Genomic DNA, 14801 nt, shown 5'->3' on the forward strand with positions numbered 1-14801 from the left:
ATTGGGAGAGCCTCAATTCACAATTATAAAACTCGAAAATTTCGATCGAATATCATTTAAACAGGACAACATCAAATATACTTATAAGATTCGAAGAAAACTGGTTCGACTATTATATTTATATACAAAACCACACTCAATCTCTTTCCAAAGAAGAACCATCAACAAACAGACATTCCAAACAAATCCAAATTCTCGAGTGTTTATTAAAATCTTCTATTTCCAATCGATCGATCAAATTCAATTCTCCATCCCGTTTTCTCCACAAAACGAGCATAATCGCGAGTTCCATTTAGCTTGGCAACGAAGAGAGCGACAGAAAAGATCCCGTTGATGAGGCTGACGGGGCCGAGCCAAGTGGCGTGCTGTTATAAAAGGCGGGAAAAGAAAGAGTGGCAAAAAATGAAAAGAATGAAAAAGGAAAAGAAAGGGGGGAAGGCGGGAGAGGGAGAGAGAGAGAGAGGAAGCGAGGGGAAAGAGATTGAACTCTGTTTAGAAATGCACGCGGCGACGTCAGGCTTTGGATTAAAGATTCGAGATGTGTTCGACGCGTCCATGGCGTGAATGCACGAGGAACGAGCGGCGAGTAAGTACGTGACGCATCGATCCACGCCGTGATCCTGAAATAGCGAACTATGTCGATGGAACGAGATCCTTGCGCGATCCAAGCACGAGGAATCCACGATCGATTGCGTCACGTTAACGAATGGTAACGTGAGAGATTACACTGCTGCGAGGCTAACACCGTAAAAGGAATAGAGGAGCTCGAGACAGATCCTTGAAAAGATAAGTGGTCCAACAGTCTTGCTGTGGACTACGTACACGAATGCGTTTGAATATCGAATTCACGTTTAATCCTCTTTTCATCACACCGATATATAAATAAAGATAATGTAGATACAATATGAATACAATCGAGAAGTCTAATATCAAACAATAGAACTGATTAAAAGTTTTATCCTACCTTGAAACAATGACTTGGAGACATCAGCCTGGCCACCAGGAAAAACCCTTCTCACGAAGATGCCCATCTCGCCACGAGGGCTGTCCCTACCACCCACGACACTGAAACCAAGGCTAGGCTTACCGTAGCCTTTCTCGAATTTGGCGATATGCCTCGTCAAATAATGCTGCGGCTCCGTGGCCAATTCCAAATTATTCTCGCCGCCTTTTCGCTCCTTGGACACGCAGGAGAGCGGTAAAAAGTCTGGCCTTTTCGAGGATTGGACTACTTCCTCCGCGCTGGATTTGCCCGACTCCTCCGATTGTACTGTTTGCTTCGTTTCGCTGTCGATCAACGACAGATTGGAAAGGTTCTTTGCGTTCTCCAGGTACTCGTACTCCCCAGGTAAGGTCGGCGGGCTTACGTACACTTGTGGCACAGTCTCTTCGTACGCGGTCATCAAACGTATCTTGTTGCCTGTGAAGGATCTCAGAAACTCTTGGACCTCTTCGAGGCTCTCCAATGTCCTTAACTCCTTGCCTTCCACCTCCACGATCTCGTCGCCCAACCTTAGTCTTCCGTCTCTGTTCAAATTCAAATTGTACTTTGTTTTAGTGATCATTCATATCTAGATGCTCTCTGACAAGATAATTCTCTTTCAACAATCTCTGTCAAAGATAATTTAGATTTATAATAAACTTACCTATGAGCTATTCCATCGCTCTCCAGCTGAACAACGATGTACCGCAGCTCGGGCAAGCGTTGCTGCGCCAACCGGATACCCAAGCTTTCCTTCGGGTCCCTTTTATGCAACTGCACCAACCGACATCTCCTCACCCTCTTAGGCGGTTGAATAATATCGCTGAGAAACCTAGTCTTGTCCTGCTGCAATCTCATCCTATGAGGCGAAATGTCCAACGACTTGGACGAGTTCTGCAACGCGGTCAGCCCATTCCCACAAACTGGGAACTGGGAGTTCATCGCGGCATCGTCGTAAGTCTGATGTATGCTCGGCAACAATCTGCCAGAATTGCTCTGGTGCCACCTAAGCCCGTCTATACCGTCGTTCAACTCGGAATTCCCGGCTCTCATCACACCCTCCGTTTCGGAGTTCTTCCTCGTCCTCGCTTCGTTGCTGTTCTCCTGTTCCTGGCACTCGCTCGGAGTGGAACTTCTTATAGGTTTCTCCAGCTCCGAGTCGACCACGCTGCTTGTGTCCGAGCTGTCCGTGCACTTCAGGCTCAAACCTTCGTTCTCAGAAGCGGCCGCTGACTCCCCCCTAGGCCCGTCGCTGTCGTAGCCGGACTCGTTCGAGCTCACGTAATGAGAGGAGAGCCTCTGCTCGCCACTCGGGGCCGAGTTCCTCCTGTGCTTCCTCAACGTGGCCACCATGTCCAGGTCCACGTTCAACGAGGACGTCTCCGTGAATCTAGCCTCGTTCATCCTTCCTGCGAAGTCCACTCTGTCCTGACCGGTCTCCGGATGCTGGACGCTAGGGTTCCCTCTCAGGGACATCGGACTGCTGTCGTACGAGCTGTAACATCCGGTGTCCTCCTGCTGGAAATTGTCATCGATCCTCTCCAAGTGTCCCGGATTCAGGCTGTACCTGTCCTCGCACCTGCTGCTCGCACTCTTTCGAAACTCCGTGTACGAGTTCCGCCCCGATTTCGAGGTGGACGGTTCCTTGTTCGGGCTCCCCCTGGACATGTTCCCGTTCCTGGCCCGTCGCCGGCCAAGCGTCGTCGTGCCCGTGTACGTGTCCTCGATCTTCAACGCGGGGAAGTGCTCCTCGGACGCAGTCTTGAACAGGCGCTCGTCTTTCGTGGCGAACGTGCTGTGACGTTCCTCGGGCAGGACGGAGAGTTTCGATCGAAGGAACGCGTACGGGAAGCTGGACTTCTTCGCCTCCTTGAAGTCGCAGCTGCTGCTCTTCCGCATGGGGGACTCGTTCCGCGATTGTCCAAAGTCGCACGGGCTGAAACTCGTTATGGGCCCGTTGTTCCCGACCGGATACAGATTCGCGGACGCGTCGTTCACGCGCTCGTCGAACGTCGCTTCGTCGTTCTGACGATTCGCCAGATTGTCGCAAGACACGGTCTTGTCTTTTCGATTGGCTATCTGAAGATCGATCCCCTCCGACGGATCGTCGCCTTTCACGTAGGTGGGGCTGGTGTTCAACTGGCTGGTGCTGCAACTTCGGAACAAATTCTCCTTCTCGCTCGTTTTCAACCTGTCCTCGATGTTCTGGGACCGTCTGTTGCCCCTGGCCGAGTTCAACATCCCCGTCGAGCCCATGCGGATGAAGAAGGATTTGAAGGGCGAGGGTGATCTGTGAAACGTACCTCCGGGAATTCTCTTCTCCAGTTTACTTTCCAGTTTGCTTTCCAGCTTAGAGTGCTCTGCCTGTTTCTCCGTTTTCGGATTGATATTGTTGTTATTGTTGCTAGTTGCAGCGATGTTGTTATTGTTCCCCGTGTCTGGTCTCTCGGAGATGGAACAGATCGTTTCGCGGGAACCAGCCCGACGGAACGAGTCTATCTTCTTGCTCATCCTTCGACCCCACACTCCAAAACTCGAGCCTGAAAGTAACAGAGAGAATCAGATAGATTCACGAATTCGATTAATAATAATCTTCTTCTTCGAGTGGAAAAATATAAACGTCTAACGAATATAATTCCTCATAGGATCAATGAAATCCATAGATTCTTTTCTCTCTTATTATCCATCATCGTCGATCAATCGTGTTCCTCCGAAAAAAATCGACATCCAATTCTAATGAAACAATTCCTCGACGAGGATTTCACGACGATGGTTATCATCGCCTTCGAATCTCCGCACGGATTCGAAAAATTTCAAGGAATTTGAAGCCTCGGGCGTTCAGCTGCTCGAGGTCCCGGGCAACCGGGCAGAAGAAGAGATACCGGACCATCTCGCGGTACGAAAAACCATCCGTCGGCATCCTTATTCGCGGTCGACATATGGTCGCCCCCGAGAACAGGTAAAAGGAAGTCTCGAGTATGCAGAGAGCAGGTCGAGACGATGGTTCCGCGTATTTTGGGACTACTTTTTCGAGGTGTCAGCCGTCGTCGGTTAACGGGGCCGGGCCATTCGCTCCTCCTATACGATGGGGAACGATTGTCAGGCTGCTCAGGTATCGGGTACACGTGTTTTGCGATAACGCAACGGAGAGGAGGGTTTGGTGCTTCGATGATACGACCTCGTTAACCCGCTGCCTTCGCGTTTTCTTTAATGCGACCTGTTCGCGCCACACTTCGTTATTTAACCGTTCGAGACGACGTGATAGATGGCGATGTATATATGTATATATACACACTTTGGACGAGATGGTGAAACGAGGTATTAAGTATCTCTTAAGGTTGGGTTTTAGAGAGGTTGGGTTGTAGGTCAAGGATTAATTGGTTAATGGAAGTTAATGGAAGTGGAAACGAGGGAGGATGATAAACGTTGGAAAATTGTGAAAGTGATGGATAAGAGAGTTTCGTGACGCGTGGAGATTGAAGATTTTTTTGAGGGGATTTTGAGATTGGAGAAAGAAAGGATAGTATGATGTATGATTTATTGGATCATGGAAAGATTTTGGAACGTTGATGATTATTGAGCTTCTGTGAGAGAATTAGTAAAAGATAAGAATAAAGAAAAATCATGTTACGTTATTTGTAATATTGTTTCAAAGTGATAGGAAAAATATAGAATACGAGTTTTTTTAATTAGAAAGAAGAAAAATTGCACGAGAATTTCTAAAAGTTGAAAGTTCAGACCTCATTAACAAGACGACTTTTGCATTTCTGATATGATGAGAGGCCTTTGTAGGTTATAACGAGGAATATTCATGAAATTGAGAAAAGGAACAAGTTCAAGTAATGCTTCACGATCTGGAATGTAAAGTAATATTTTCAATGAATGCAATCTCATAAATGATTGAATCGTGTCGATATTTCTAATAATCCATTAATCTATCATTTTGAAACTAAAATACAATGAAATGTTCGTCAAAATTAAATCATGACCATTTCCAATTATAATAAATGATCCTAATTAATTACTTAAAATAATACTATGAACATTATAACAATACACAGAAAACGAGCAATTGATTCGATCGAAATTTTAAGAATTGAATCACTTCTTTCTCGAATCCATTTCCATTCCAATCTTCAATTCCAAAATTAAAAAAAAAAAAAAATCCTATTTCTTTGAGATAAACCATTCTCATAAACACGTCCCCTCGACGTTATCATTCATTTTCTCGTTCAACTTGCGGGCAAAGTATTGCCGCTAAAGCCTCGAATCACTTACTCGCCATATGGCGCCATTGTTCTCTAATACAAATTGAAAGATAAAAGAGGAAGAATAAATGGGAACGGAGCTGGGTAATTCTTCGAATTAATCTCGCGAGGGAGAGAATTCATGATAAATCGAACGCGGCGTGACAAGTGCGATGACTTACACTCTCATTAAGGTAACGAGTTGCATCCGTGCATCAACGGGGCACAATTAAACCGTGAATGTGTTTCCATGCGCCACCAACGGCTATCAACGTCGTATACAGTTCGACCGCGATGACGCTCGGCGTCATCGCTTTATCCTTGATTAATTAGTTTCTTAATTAATCAAGCACGGAACACCGCTCGACGTGACGATAATTATGTTGAGCGACACGGTGAAAATGATTACCTTTGTTCGAGGAATTGCAGCGGAAGATATTGAGCGGAGTTGATTCTTTGCGTGAAAAATTGACGTGAGTGATGGCGGGAAATTTAAATAAGGCTTTCGAATGTTTTCGAATCGATTGCATAATATATATATATATTTTTTTAATGAAATGTAATTATGAAGTTGTGGATGGACATGTACATTTTCATCCACTATACTTTTTTATTAGATATTTGATATAAATCATGAATATATATTTCTTAATAAAATCATTTATTATTTAATAATCTATAATTTTTGGATGAATTTAAGATTTTTGTGATTTATAGAAATGTATGAAATATCGAGTGTGTTAATTCTTTAATCATTTCTTTAATATTTGTTCAATTTTATTCAGCGAGTGCTGAATTTATTACCGTGTGTAGAGAAAGAATAAAAATTCATAAAAATGTTACTTATATAATGTGTAATATAACTTTTACTTGACAATTTTGTTTTTTTTTTTTTTAATAATTAAGCTTTAAGAGAAACGCAAACAAAATTTTTATCGATCTTGGTATATAATAATATAAACGAAAGTTACTATATATCTTTTTTCCATTATATAACAAAATGTCATATGTTTGTAATAGCGGTCATATTTCTGCAAATCGTTTCCACTATTCGTCACGACGAGTGATTAATCTTCGTATTTCATTTAATGCCTCTTATTTCAACACCAAAGTCACGCCAGCATATTTCATTTCTCCTTGAAGTTTAGTTTTTATGACACTTAGTGTGCATCGCGCGTATAAATAAATTTATAAGGTAATATTCATCATTACTTTAATTTAATTAGTTTTTATATCGATGTACTATATAATTTTCGAGATGATTACACGCTATATAACACCTATAAACTTACTAAAAACTTAAATTTTACGATATTATATGGTTTATAAATTTTTATTCTCAGTTAATATCATTAAAAAGTAATTTTCCTTTTTAAATGTAAAAAAAAAAACTTAAATGTAATCCTTTTCTTTATTACAAAGTATCAGCGCATCCCCAATACAATCTCTCTATAATTTATCCAGATTAAATATCCTCATTTGCAATTTTTCCAATTTTGTTCATAGAATTTATTTTCATTGTAATTTATTTATTTCTGCAATAGCTTATAAAAATAAAATCAAATTTTAAATTGGAGAGAAATGAATAACTAGATTCCAACAAAAGCTCTTCTCCTTCAATTCCCACAAATAACAATTTTAACAATTTAATGCACATCTTGAATTACTTTCCGTCTAACTATACTAACAAAAATAAAATCGATCACAATCTACATAGAACTTTAAATTCCAACAAATTTAATTAAATAACAATCCTAACTTTAACCCTGTTCCGTTAATCCCCTAAATTATCCGCATTCTTCGCACCAGCAAAATCCAGAAATCCTCTTAATTGCCTTCTATAATTACAGTTTATATTTTATAGGTAGCTAGAATCTAAAATATACATATTTATGATTACTTAACGAAAACGAAAGTCAAGAGAGGCATCCGTAATTAATATTATTAACGATCTTTCGCGCGACCTTATTAACCTCATACTACCCTACGTGAATCACTGGCTACGAAAACGAGAATTTTAGAATTTTTTACACGAGGCGGAAAACGTGTTCCATCGTAACCTTGTTACAAACACGGCTGGGCGCAACGAGTGCAGCGTTAACACGCGATCCTGAAAACTCGTGTTCCTCCTCATTAAACCGGCCGACAGATAATGACAGCGCGTTTTAATTAATTAATCGTATCACGGGCATCCTAGCGTATCGCGATAATGAAATCGCGAACAAGTTAAGCCGATGGATACCTAACGAGCGTTTCCATGAAAAGTAAGTGGACAATAAAACGAACAGCGTATTTCGCATTATTCTTTCCGTTCGATTACGTGGTTAAATTAGATGAACGATCGTGTGAAATATAATTGGCATTAGAGAATTGTTGTTGATGAATTTGTTTCTCGAATTTTTTTAATATGAGATCGATTTACTCGATTCATTCGGATTCAAATTTTTATTTTTGTCGATGAAATCTTTGAAGAAAATATTTGATTGAACGAATGTGATGATGAAGTAGAGAATGAATATTGTAAAAAAATAATCGTAGATGTAAAAAGTGTGAAAAATATATTTGCTGATTGAGCAATTCAATTTTGCAATTTAATGAAAGAGAAAAATAGAATGAAATGGCTAAATTATCAATAATGCAACGTATAAAAGAAGTTATGTACATTTATATATAATTCTTTTTGTAAAAGGAAATTAAGTATTAAATTATTGAGTAATTTAAATATTTTTGAAATGATTATTGCATTAAAGAAATATTTAGTTTTAAAATTTGTAATATTTATATTGAAGTTGATGTAATTGTCATAATTCATTTCTTTATGAGAAATGTGAATGGCCAATTTATATTTATTATAAAAATAACTTTAGCACTTTTGAGCTATTCGACTTTCTTTTTAACTTTTTAACTTAATGCTTGAGATACTTATTTACAATATCTCTCTTTATATCTTTGAATATGCAGGATATTCTGACTCTAATGATCCACCATTCTTTATTAGAATATTCTTTAGTTAGAAAAGATCAACTATAATCTGTGCTATGTACACATTTTCAAGAGTATTCTTTTTATATGGCGAATGTGTCTTTGAATTGTTCAAATGAAATTATATAACTCTTTTCTATTCCGTTCTAAGAGACACTAAAAAAGAATTCAGTATAAGATGTAATACTTTTATTCACGTGTCATAAAGAAGACCTCTTGGAATGAACTTCCTATATTTAAATATTCAAATATATATTTATGTTTTTTATTTTGATCCAATAAACTAAGAATTGTATATAAGAAAAGAAGATACATTCATATATTAATGGTGAATTGAAAAAATTTTCCAATATTACAAATTCCTATATTTTAAAACAAAAGTCATTAAGAATTGTCATAAATTATAATTGTTTTGAAATTTTTCTTACTCACCTACTTTGAAACATAAAAATTTCCAAACAATCATAATAATCCTCAAGAAACTGAAAAATTATTACATTCTTTACTCACTTTGGACTTTGGATCCCACATTAAAATTTGTCAAGAAGTCACACCAATCTTCATAAAAACTTAAAATGATTACATATCGTCAACTCTATTCTTCATACACTTTATATCCTAATATCCTTAGAAAATTTTCCAAAAAAAATAACATTAATTTTCATAAAATTAAAGATTACCACACCATTAATTTTTCTCAATTTCATTCCCTGCACAACTTGAACTTCCGCGAAACAAAATTGTCCAAGAAAAATTCACAATAAATTAACAATAATCCCGTCGCCATCGTAATATCGAATCAATTTCTAAAATTGAAAAAAATGTATCGTCATCAGACGAATATCAACGAATCATGAAACAAAATTGAAATCTCACTTCGTAAACGGGATCATCGCCTTGCCTCGCTTATCACCGAGCCTTCCATCATCGGGGGAAGCGAAGCCTTCGAGGTTGTCGATTCAATTCACCGTCGCGCCGATGAATTACCCTCGCCCAAGTCCTTTCTCCTCGCAGTTGTACACAGCTTTTCGAGACGGGCGAGACGAAATTCACACGAGAGAAAAGAAGGTCGAGCGAAACGCGTCGTCGTCGCTAGTAACCGACGATGAACTGTGTTTTCAGAGAGAGAGAGGCAAAGGCGGCGGCGTCGGGCCGACAATGCGTTGTGATCAACGCAATTTAATTCTAGAGGAAGAAGGCACCGTAACGCGGCCAGAAGCACGCTGCCTGCTGTTATAAAACCGAGGCTGCTGCGATCTGACAAGCCGTTCCACGACGAGCTTTTTCTTTTAACAAAAAAAAAAAAAAAAAAAAAAAAAAAGAGATCACACACCAGACAGATTTTGCTAATTTTTCGAAATATCCGCTAAATACCGCTAATTCCATGCGTGAATTGCAATGTCGCTTTAAGTCCCGTTCATATTGATTCATATGATGCTTTGTATTCTAGATTGGAAAAGTGGACTTTTTTCTTTTCTTTTTTTTTTTTTTTTTTATAAAAGATTGTCGTGTAATTTGGGAAATTTATTTCGGGCTATGCGTTTTTTTAGCAAATTACGAATGGATTTAAAATGGAATAAATTATCAATTGTTCGTTTTCGAGAATTCTAAAACTAGTCGAGAAAGGAAAGGATATATATATGTTCTATTTCGAAGCTACTTATCCGAGGAGAATTTTATTTTATCAGTAAGTCAATGGAGAGTAAGAAGTGAAGGTGCTAATGGAAGATACAAGAAATGTGATGGAATGAAATTATGTTATGTGAATGTTAAAATTTATGTGACTGACTCGAAGCAATCGTTGGAATTTTATTACTCAGGATTTTTCTTTCAATGAAAGAAAGATTTTGCACGATAATTTTAATTATTTTACGACACGGATCGTAAATTTTTTAAACGAACGTATAATTTTATAATGAAACAGCTAGATGAAAAAAAGAAAATATTATATAAAAAGTGGAATTATATAAAATAATAGCATTTAAAAGAAGAGAAAAAATTAAATCATAGAAATACGAGTTTCTATTTAATATATCAATATTTGTACATTTGTCCTGTCCTGTCTCGTTTTATAATTAATTTGCGCTAACAATTTACAAACACAGTTTCATTCAGAATCGTCAGCTTTTTGATGCCGGTTTGCTAATTATCTAACGTTGGCAAATATTCCGAAAGTACGAGAGATTGCACATATTGTGAAGAGGTCCTTACAGTTAAGCGTTAACGAGACTGGTACCAAGTATATTTTAAACTGGTAGGTAAATTATTGCGACAAAGGAAAATTTATTTTAGATCTCGCTAATTGATCATACTATATTCACGCTCTTTCTTTTAATCTTAACGTAATTAAAAATTAATAATTGAGAAATAAAAAAAAGATATTATACCACAATCTTTCCTAAACATTCAAAAATTTATTTCTTCTGATCTTCCTCTCCTTCTCTTTTATTCATTGAAACAAGAATTGGAACGTAAAAATTTCTGAACCGTAACATACTATTAATTCACACCTATTATATTGAGTTACATAACCTACATATGAAAATATTTGCGATAAAAATCTTTCCAAAATTACATTCCCTTTTCATCTTCTCAAACAGATTCCAACTCGTATTTTAATTATTTTCTTAATAACTCTCATTATCGTATACAAGCAAAAAATACTTCAAAAGTAAACTTCATATATAAACGATTATTAATACAATAATCTCGAAAAAAGAAAATAAAAATAAAAGAATGTTGCACATGGATCTTCGTACATACCTCATTCTAACGAAGCAAATAATTCGCGCCGCGATTAGTAAAAGGATGCGAAGTTCAAGCGTTTAGCGGCGTTTTGAAAAGAACTTAAGTCACAATACCGAACATCTGGACTCGAGGATCAGTAGTTCTCAACTTCCTTACGAATGATTCTCGCTATCAAACTCAACAGGGATGAAATATATTTATCTCTTATTAATAAAATTGAACGTTTAATCGCACGAAGAAGCAGAGGCCTTGAACGATCTTGAATATTTCTCTAATAATTTCTCGAACGAAATATACAGATTCGGAAGAGGAGTGAAAGGAAATTATAATAATAATAAAATATAATCGAGGCGGTGACTCGAAAAATGTTGGAAAACACTGTACCGGAGCAACAGTACTTGGCGATCCGTTTGCCACCGAAGCAAAGGACACCGAAGCCATCAGAGCATGCAATTCTGTTCGAGAGCACTTAGACTCGCCACATCAGGAAACGGTGTCCTCCGCGTGTACACCGGTCAACAAAGAAACGGGCACGTGACCGCGATACCATCTTCCTCCTCCAGTGAAATTCCCTTCCATCGCATCATTTCGCAAGATGGGAATTTTCAGAAACCGTTTACCTTCGAGTCGATCCGACTTCGACTCGAGTACGAGAATTGATACGACGATCGTGCTTGATTGCTAATTGGACGATATCGAGAACGATGATTTCCTCGAACGGGATCAGGATTCTCGAGAGAAAAAGTATCGGGTGTAAAGAAATATTATACACGTTATAACACGTGGATTTTAAATCTTTCGTTCGATGAAAATTGACCGATCAAAATCTTGTTCGCCATTTATTATATTTCATTAAACTTCTATATTACAATACTTTCCAATGATCGAAATAATTTAAGGAAGATTGTATTATTTCTAGGAAGAATTTTCCCTAGAATCCATCCAAATTACAAATCTAATCTTCACGTGAAAACACTCTTCATTTTGAATTGAATGAATTGATTGAAATAATTTAAAGATTGTATTATTCTAGGAAGAATTTTCTCTAGAATCCATCCAAATTACAAATCTAATCTTCACGTGAAAACACTCTTCAACAACTTTAATTAATAAAAAACACTTGCACATATAAGAAGTAGCAACACCCAGTTATCCACCATATGCATCCGCTATTTCCAATTACTTTTAAAAACATCCATCGAATATAATAATTCCATGGAATATTTCTTCGATATCAAGGAAATCGACGCGCAAAAATTTAATCGAAAAAAAAGAAAAATAATCCGTTCAAACGAAAGATCTAATCGCAAGAACATTTGCACGCGTGTCTTCGCGCACGGAAGCGCGCAACGGAACATCCAGTTAAGACGTACACATGTATTCCACACTTGACAGCCGCCCGGCAAAGTGTTAATTTCGCACGACGCGTGCGGCTCGGTCGCAACGCTTTAAAACGCTTTGACCCTCGAACCCTCTCTCGCACGCCTCTCCTCTTCCTCCCCCTGTGCGTGTACTACTACACCTTCCTCTTCTTCTTCTTATTCTTTAGGGGCAATTTGAACGTGAAAATCGTGCGCGCCATCGTGTTCGTCTCTCCCTCTTCTTCCAGGGAGGACGGAGCTCGAAGAAGGCTCTGGTCTCTGGTTCGTACGTGCGCCGCATGCGACGACCGATTTCGTGCGATTTTGTAAATGAGACGGTTTCGTCGATCGAGGGATACAGGATGTACCGTAACGGCCGAGAGGGTAGCCCGCGGTTAACCGTACTCTTTCTTTCATCGCCCGTTATCATGGCGCCCGCGATCGATTCTACCCGCCACGGTACACGATAACCGGCAACCGATTATCGACGCCATTTGGGCGGCTCGATCACTGCCCTCTCGAGCGGCGGATATTCGCTGTGATTACCGGGGGACTGGTGGAATTGATTTCGGTGTTTCGATAAAAAAATGAAAATGCGCCCAAGATTGTTCTGGCCATACCTTTTTTGTGTTTGTCTTCCTTTTTTTTTTTTTTTGCGTAAGTGCGTGAGAGGTTTAACGATTATGGAGATAGATTTTTTTTCTCTCTCTTTCTTTTAAGTGTTAGAAAAATGAAAGAAGGGGAAACGTTTTAACGATGGAGAATATTTAATGAGTGTCTGTGTCTGTTTTAACGTAGTTTCGAGTTATATGTATAAAAGAAGTGAAAATTTTGATAATGAATGATACTAAAAAGGATTCGAGTTAAGCTCCTGTTGAAAGATCGTGGTAACAATATTGATTTAAATATTGATCTTTCTTCTTTTTGAAAAGTATTGATAAAATGCGAAACAAGTCTTCATATTCTAAAAACGATGGGGGTAATAAGTACTTGTTTTTTTATCGCGTGTCTTTGTTGCAAAGAAAGTAGATTACTCGGGTAACGTTCGAAGACTATGACATTTCGCGAAAAGAATTAATTAGGCGCGGCACTCGAGCAAATAAGACACACCTTGATGTTATGTTATTAGCTTCTTATAACGCTTACGAGTTCAAATCATCAAATATACATCGAATTTTTAATGATGATTTATTCTTCCTCGTTATCAGAAAACTTCTCTAATTATGAATAATAACAGTTCTCGTTGTGTTTTTTATTAAAAATTAATTCTTCCAATTCTTTATCCTACTCCCGTGGAATTCTACTACTCGCGAAACGAAAAATTTATAATGCTGTAACAAAAGAAAAAAGAAAAGTAACTAGACCGATGTATTCTGCCAGAGAGTTCACTCTCTCATTCAAATTTATATCTTAGGATAATCACACGCCTTAGATAATTTGCAAGCATCGAATTATTTAAATTTGCATTCTTTGCTCTAAACGGATACGTTTAACAGAACGATCACGTTGCGTGAGTATCTCTCATTCGCTCCAGAGGAGTATTTCAGACTTTTTTTTTTTTTTCTTTCTTAATTAATCCGAGAAACTGTTCTACACGTTGTTCAGTTATATGCAAAACTAACAGTTTCTAATAACTAAAAGAGATAAATAAAGCGATGAAAAATAGAGGCAACAAATCGGAAGAAAAAAATAGATAAAATTAGATAATAAGTAGGTTGATCCCATCTATGAACGCTCTGTTGCAGAAAACGGTGATCCGTTTACTGACATTAAAAGAAGCTAGGCTAAGGTTACTAACCATTTGAACGTGGAAAACGATTGATCTGGATAATTGCTTGTCTCTAATGATTCATATCCGTTTCAACTTTGCATCGCATTAAATAAGAAAAATGGATCGATGATTGCGAAAAGTGTTCAAATTAATTTATATTGCATTAATCTTCTCATTCCTGACTGTTGAAAAATAAAATTAATGATAAATGAATAATATTATATTCGTAAATCTGAATAATGAGTTATTAATTAAAATTGTCCATTTGTTTTATATCCTGCATACTTTATAATACGATTATTTCAACGATTAATTTATTATCTCGTGCTCATAATTGCATAAACATTACAAAATTCTGAAAAGAATTTCTTAATTTCAAATTTGAAAGATGATCAAGCTGGATCATTCTGATGAAACTTGATGCACGGTTTTTTATTTTACGAAAAGAAGACGTAAATTCTTTTTTAATTACATTATTAACTATAACAATTCAATTATCAAAAAATGGATTACTAAAAATTTTGCATCTCTTTCGTGCATTTATTCCTTCAATGAAGCGTGAGACAAATCGAAGAGACAGTCTGAGAGATGAAATCAATGCTAAAAAAAGAATCGTACCAGCTAACTGTACACTACATTTTTTGATAAAAAATTATCGAAACGTTTCGATTCGTCGTGAATTTAGAAAGTCGATGAGTGAATGGTTGAAT

At 37.7% G+C, this 14801-nt stretch overlaps 1 protein-coding gene across 3 annotated transcripts in view; it reads right to left on the reverse strand.

Moving 5' to 3' along the window:
* Positions 1 to 14801, reverse strand: part of LOC408714 (uncharacterized protein DDB_G0286591) — a 98048-nt gene that overhangs the window by 1822 nt on the left and 81425 nt on the right. For all 3 annotated transcript variants that reach the window (XM_006561081.3, XM_006561080.3, XM_026446397.1), the window contains 2 exons: positions 1647 to 3522; positions 965 to 1527 (listed from right to left, as the gene is read on the reverse strand). In XM_006561081.3, coding sequence (XP_006561144.2) covers positions 965 to 1527; positions 1647 to 3522 — 2439 coding nt within the window. The remainder of the gene's footprint in view (positions 1 to 964; positions 1528 to 1646; positions 3523 to 14801) is intronic.

Source organism: Apis mellifera, linkage group LG2 (genome assembly GCF_003254395.2).
Source record: "Apis mellifera strain DH4 linkage group LG2, Amel_HAv3.1, whole genome shotgun sequence".
Lineage (NCBI taxonomy): Eukaryota > Metazoa > Arthropoda > Insecta > Hymenoptera > Apidae > Apis > Apis mellifera.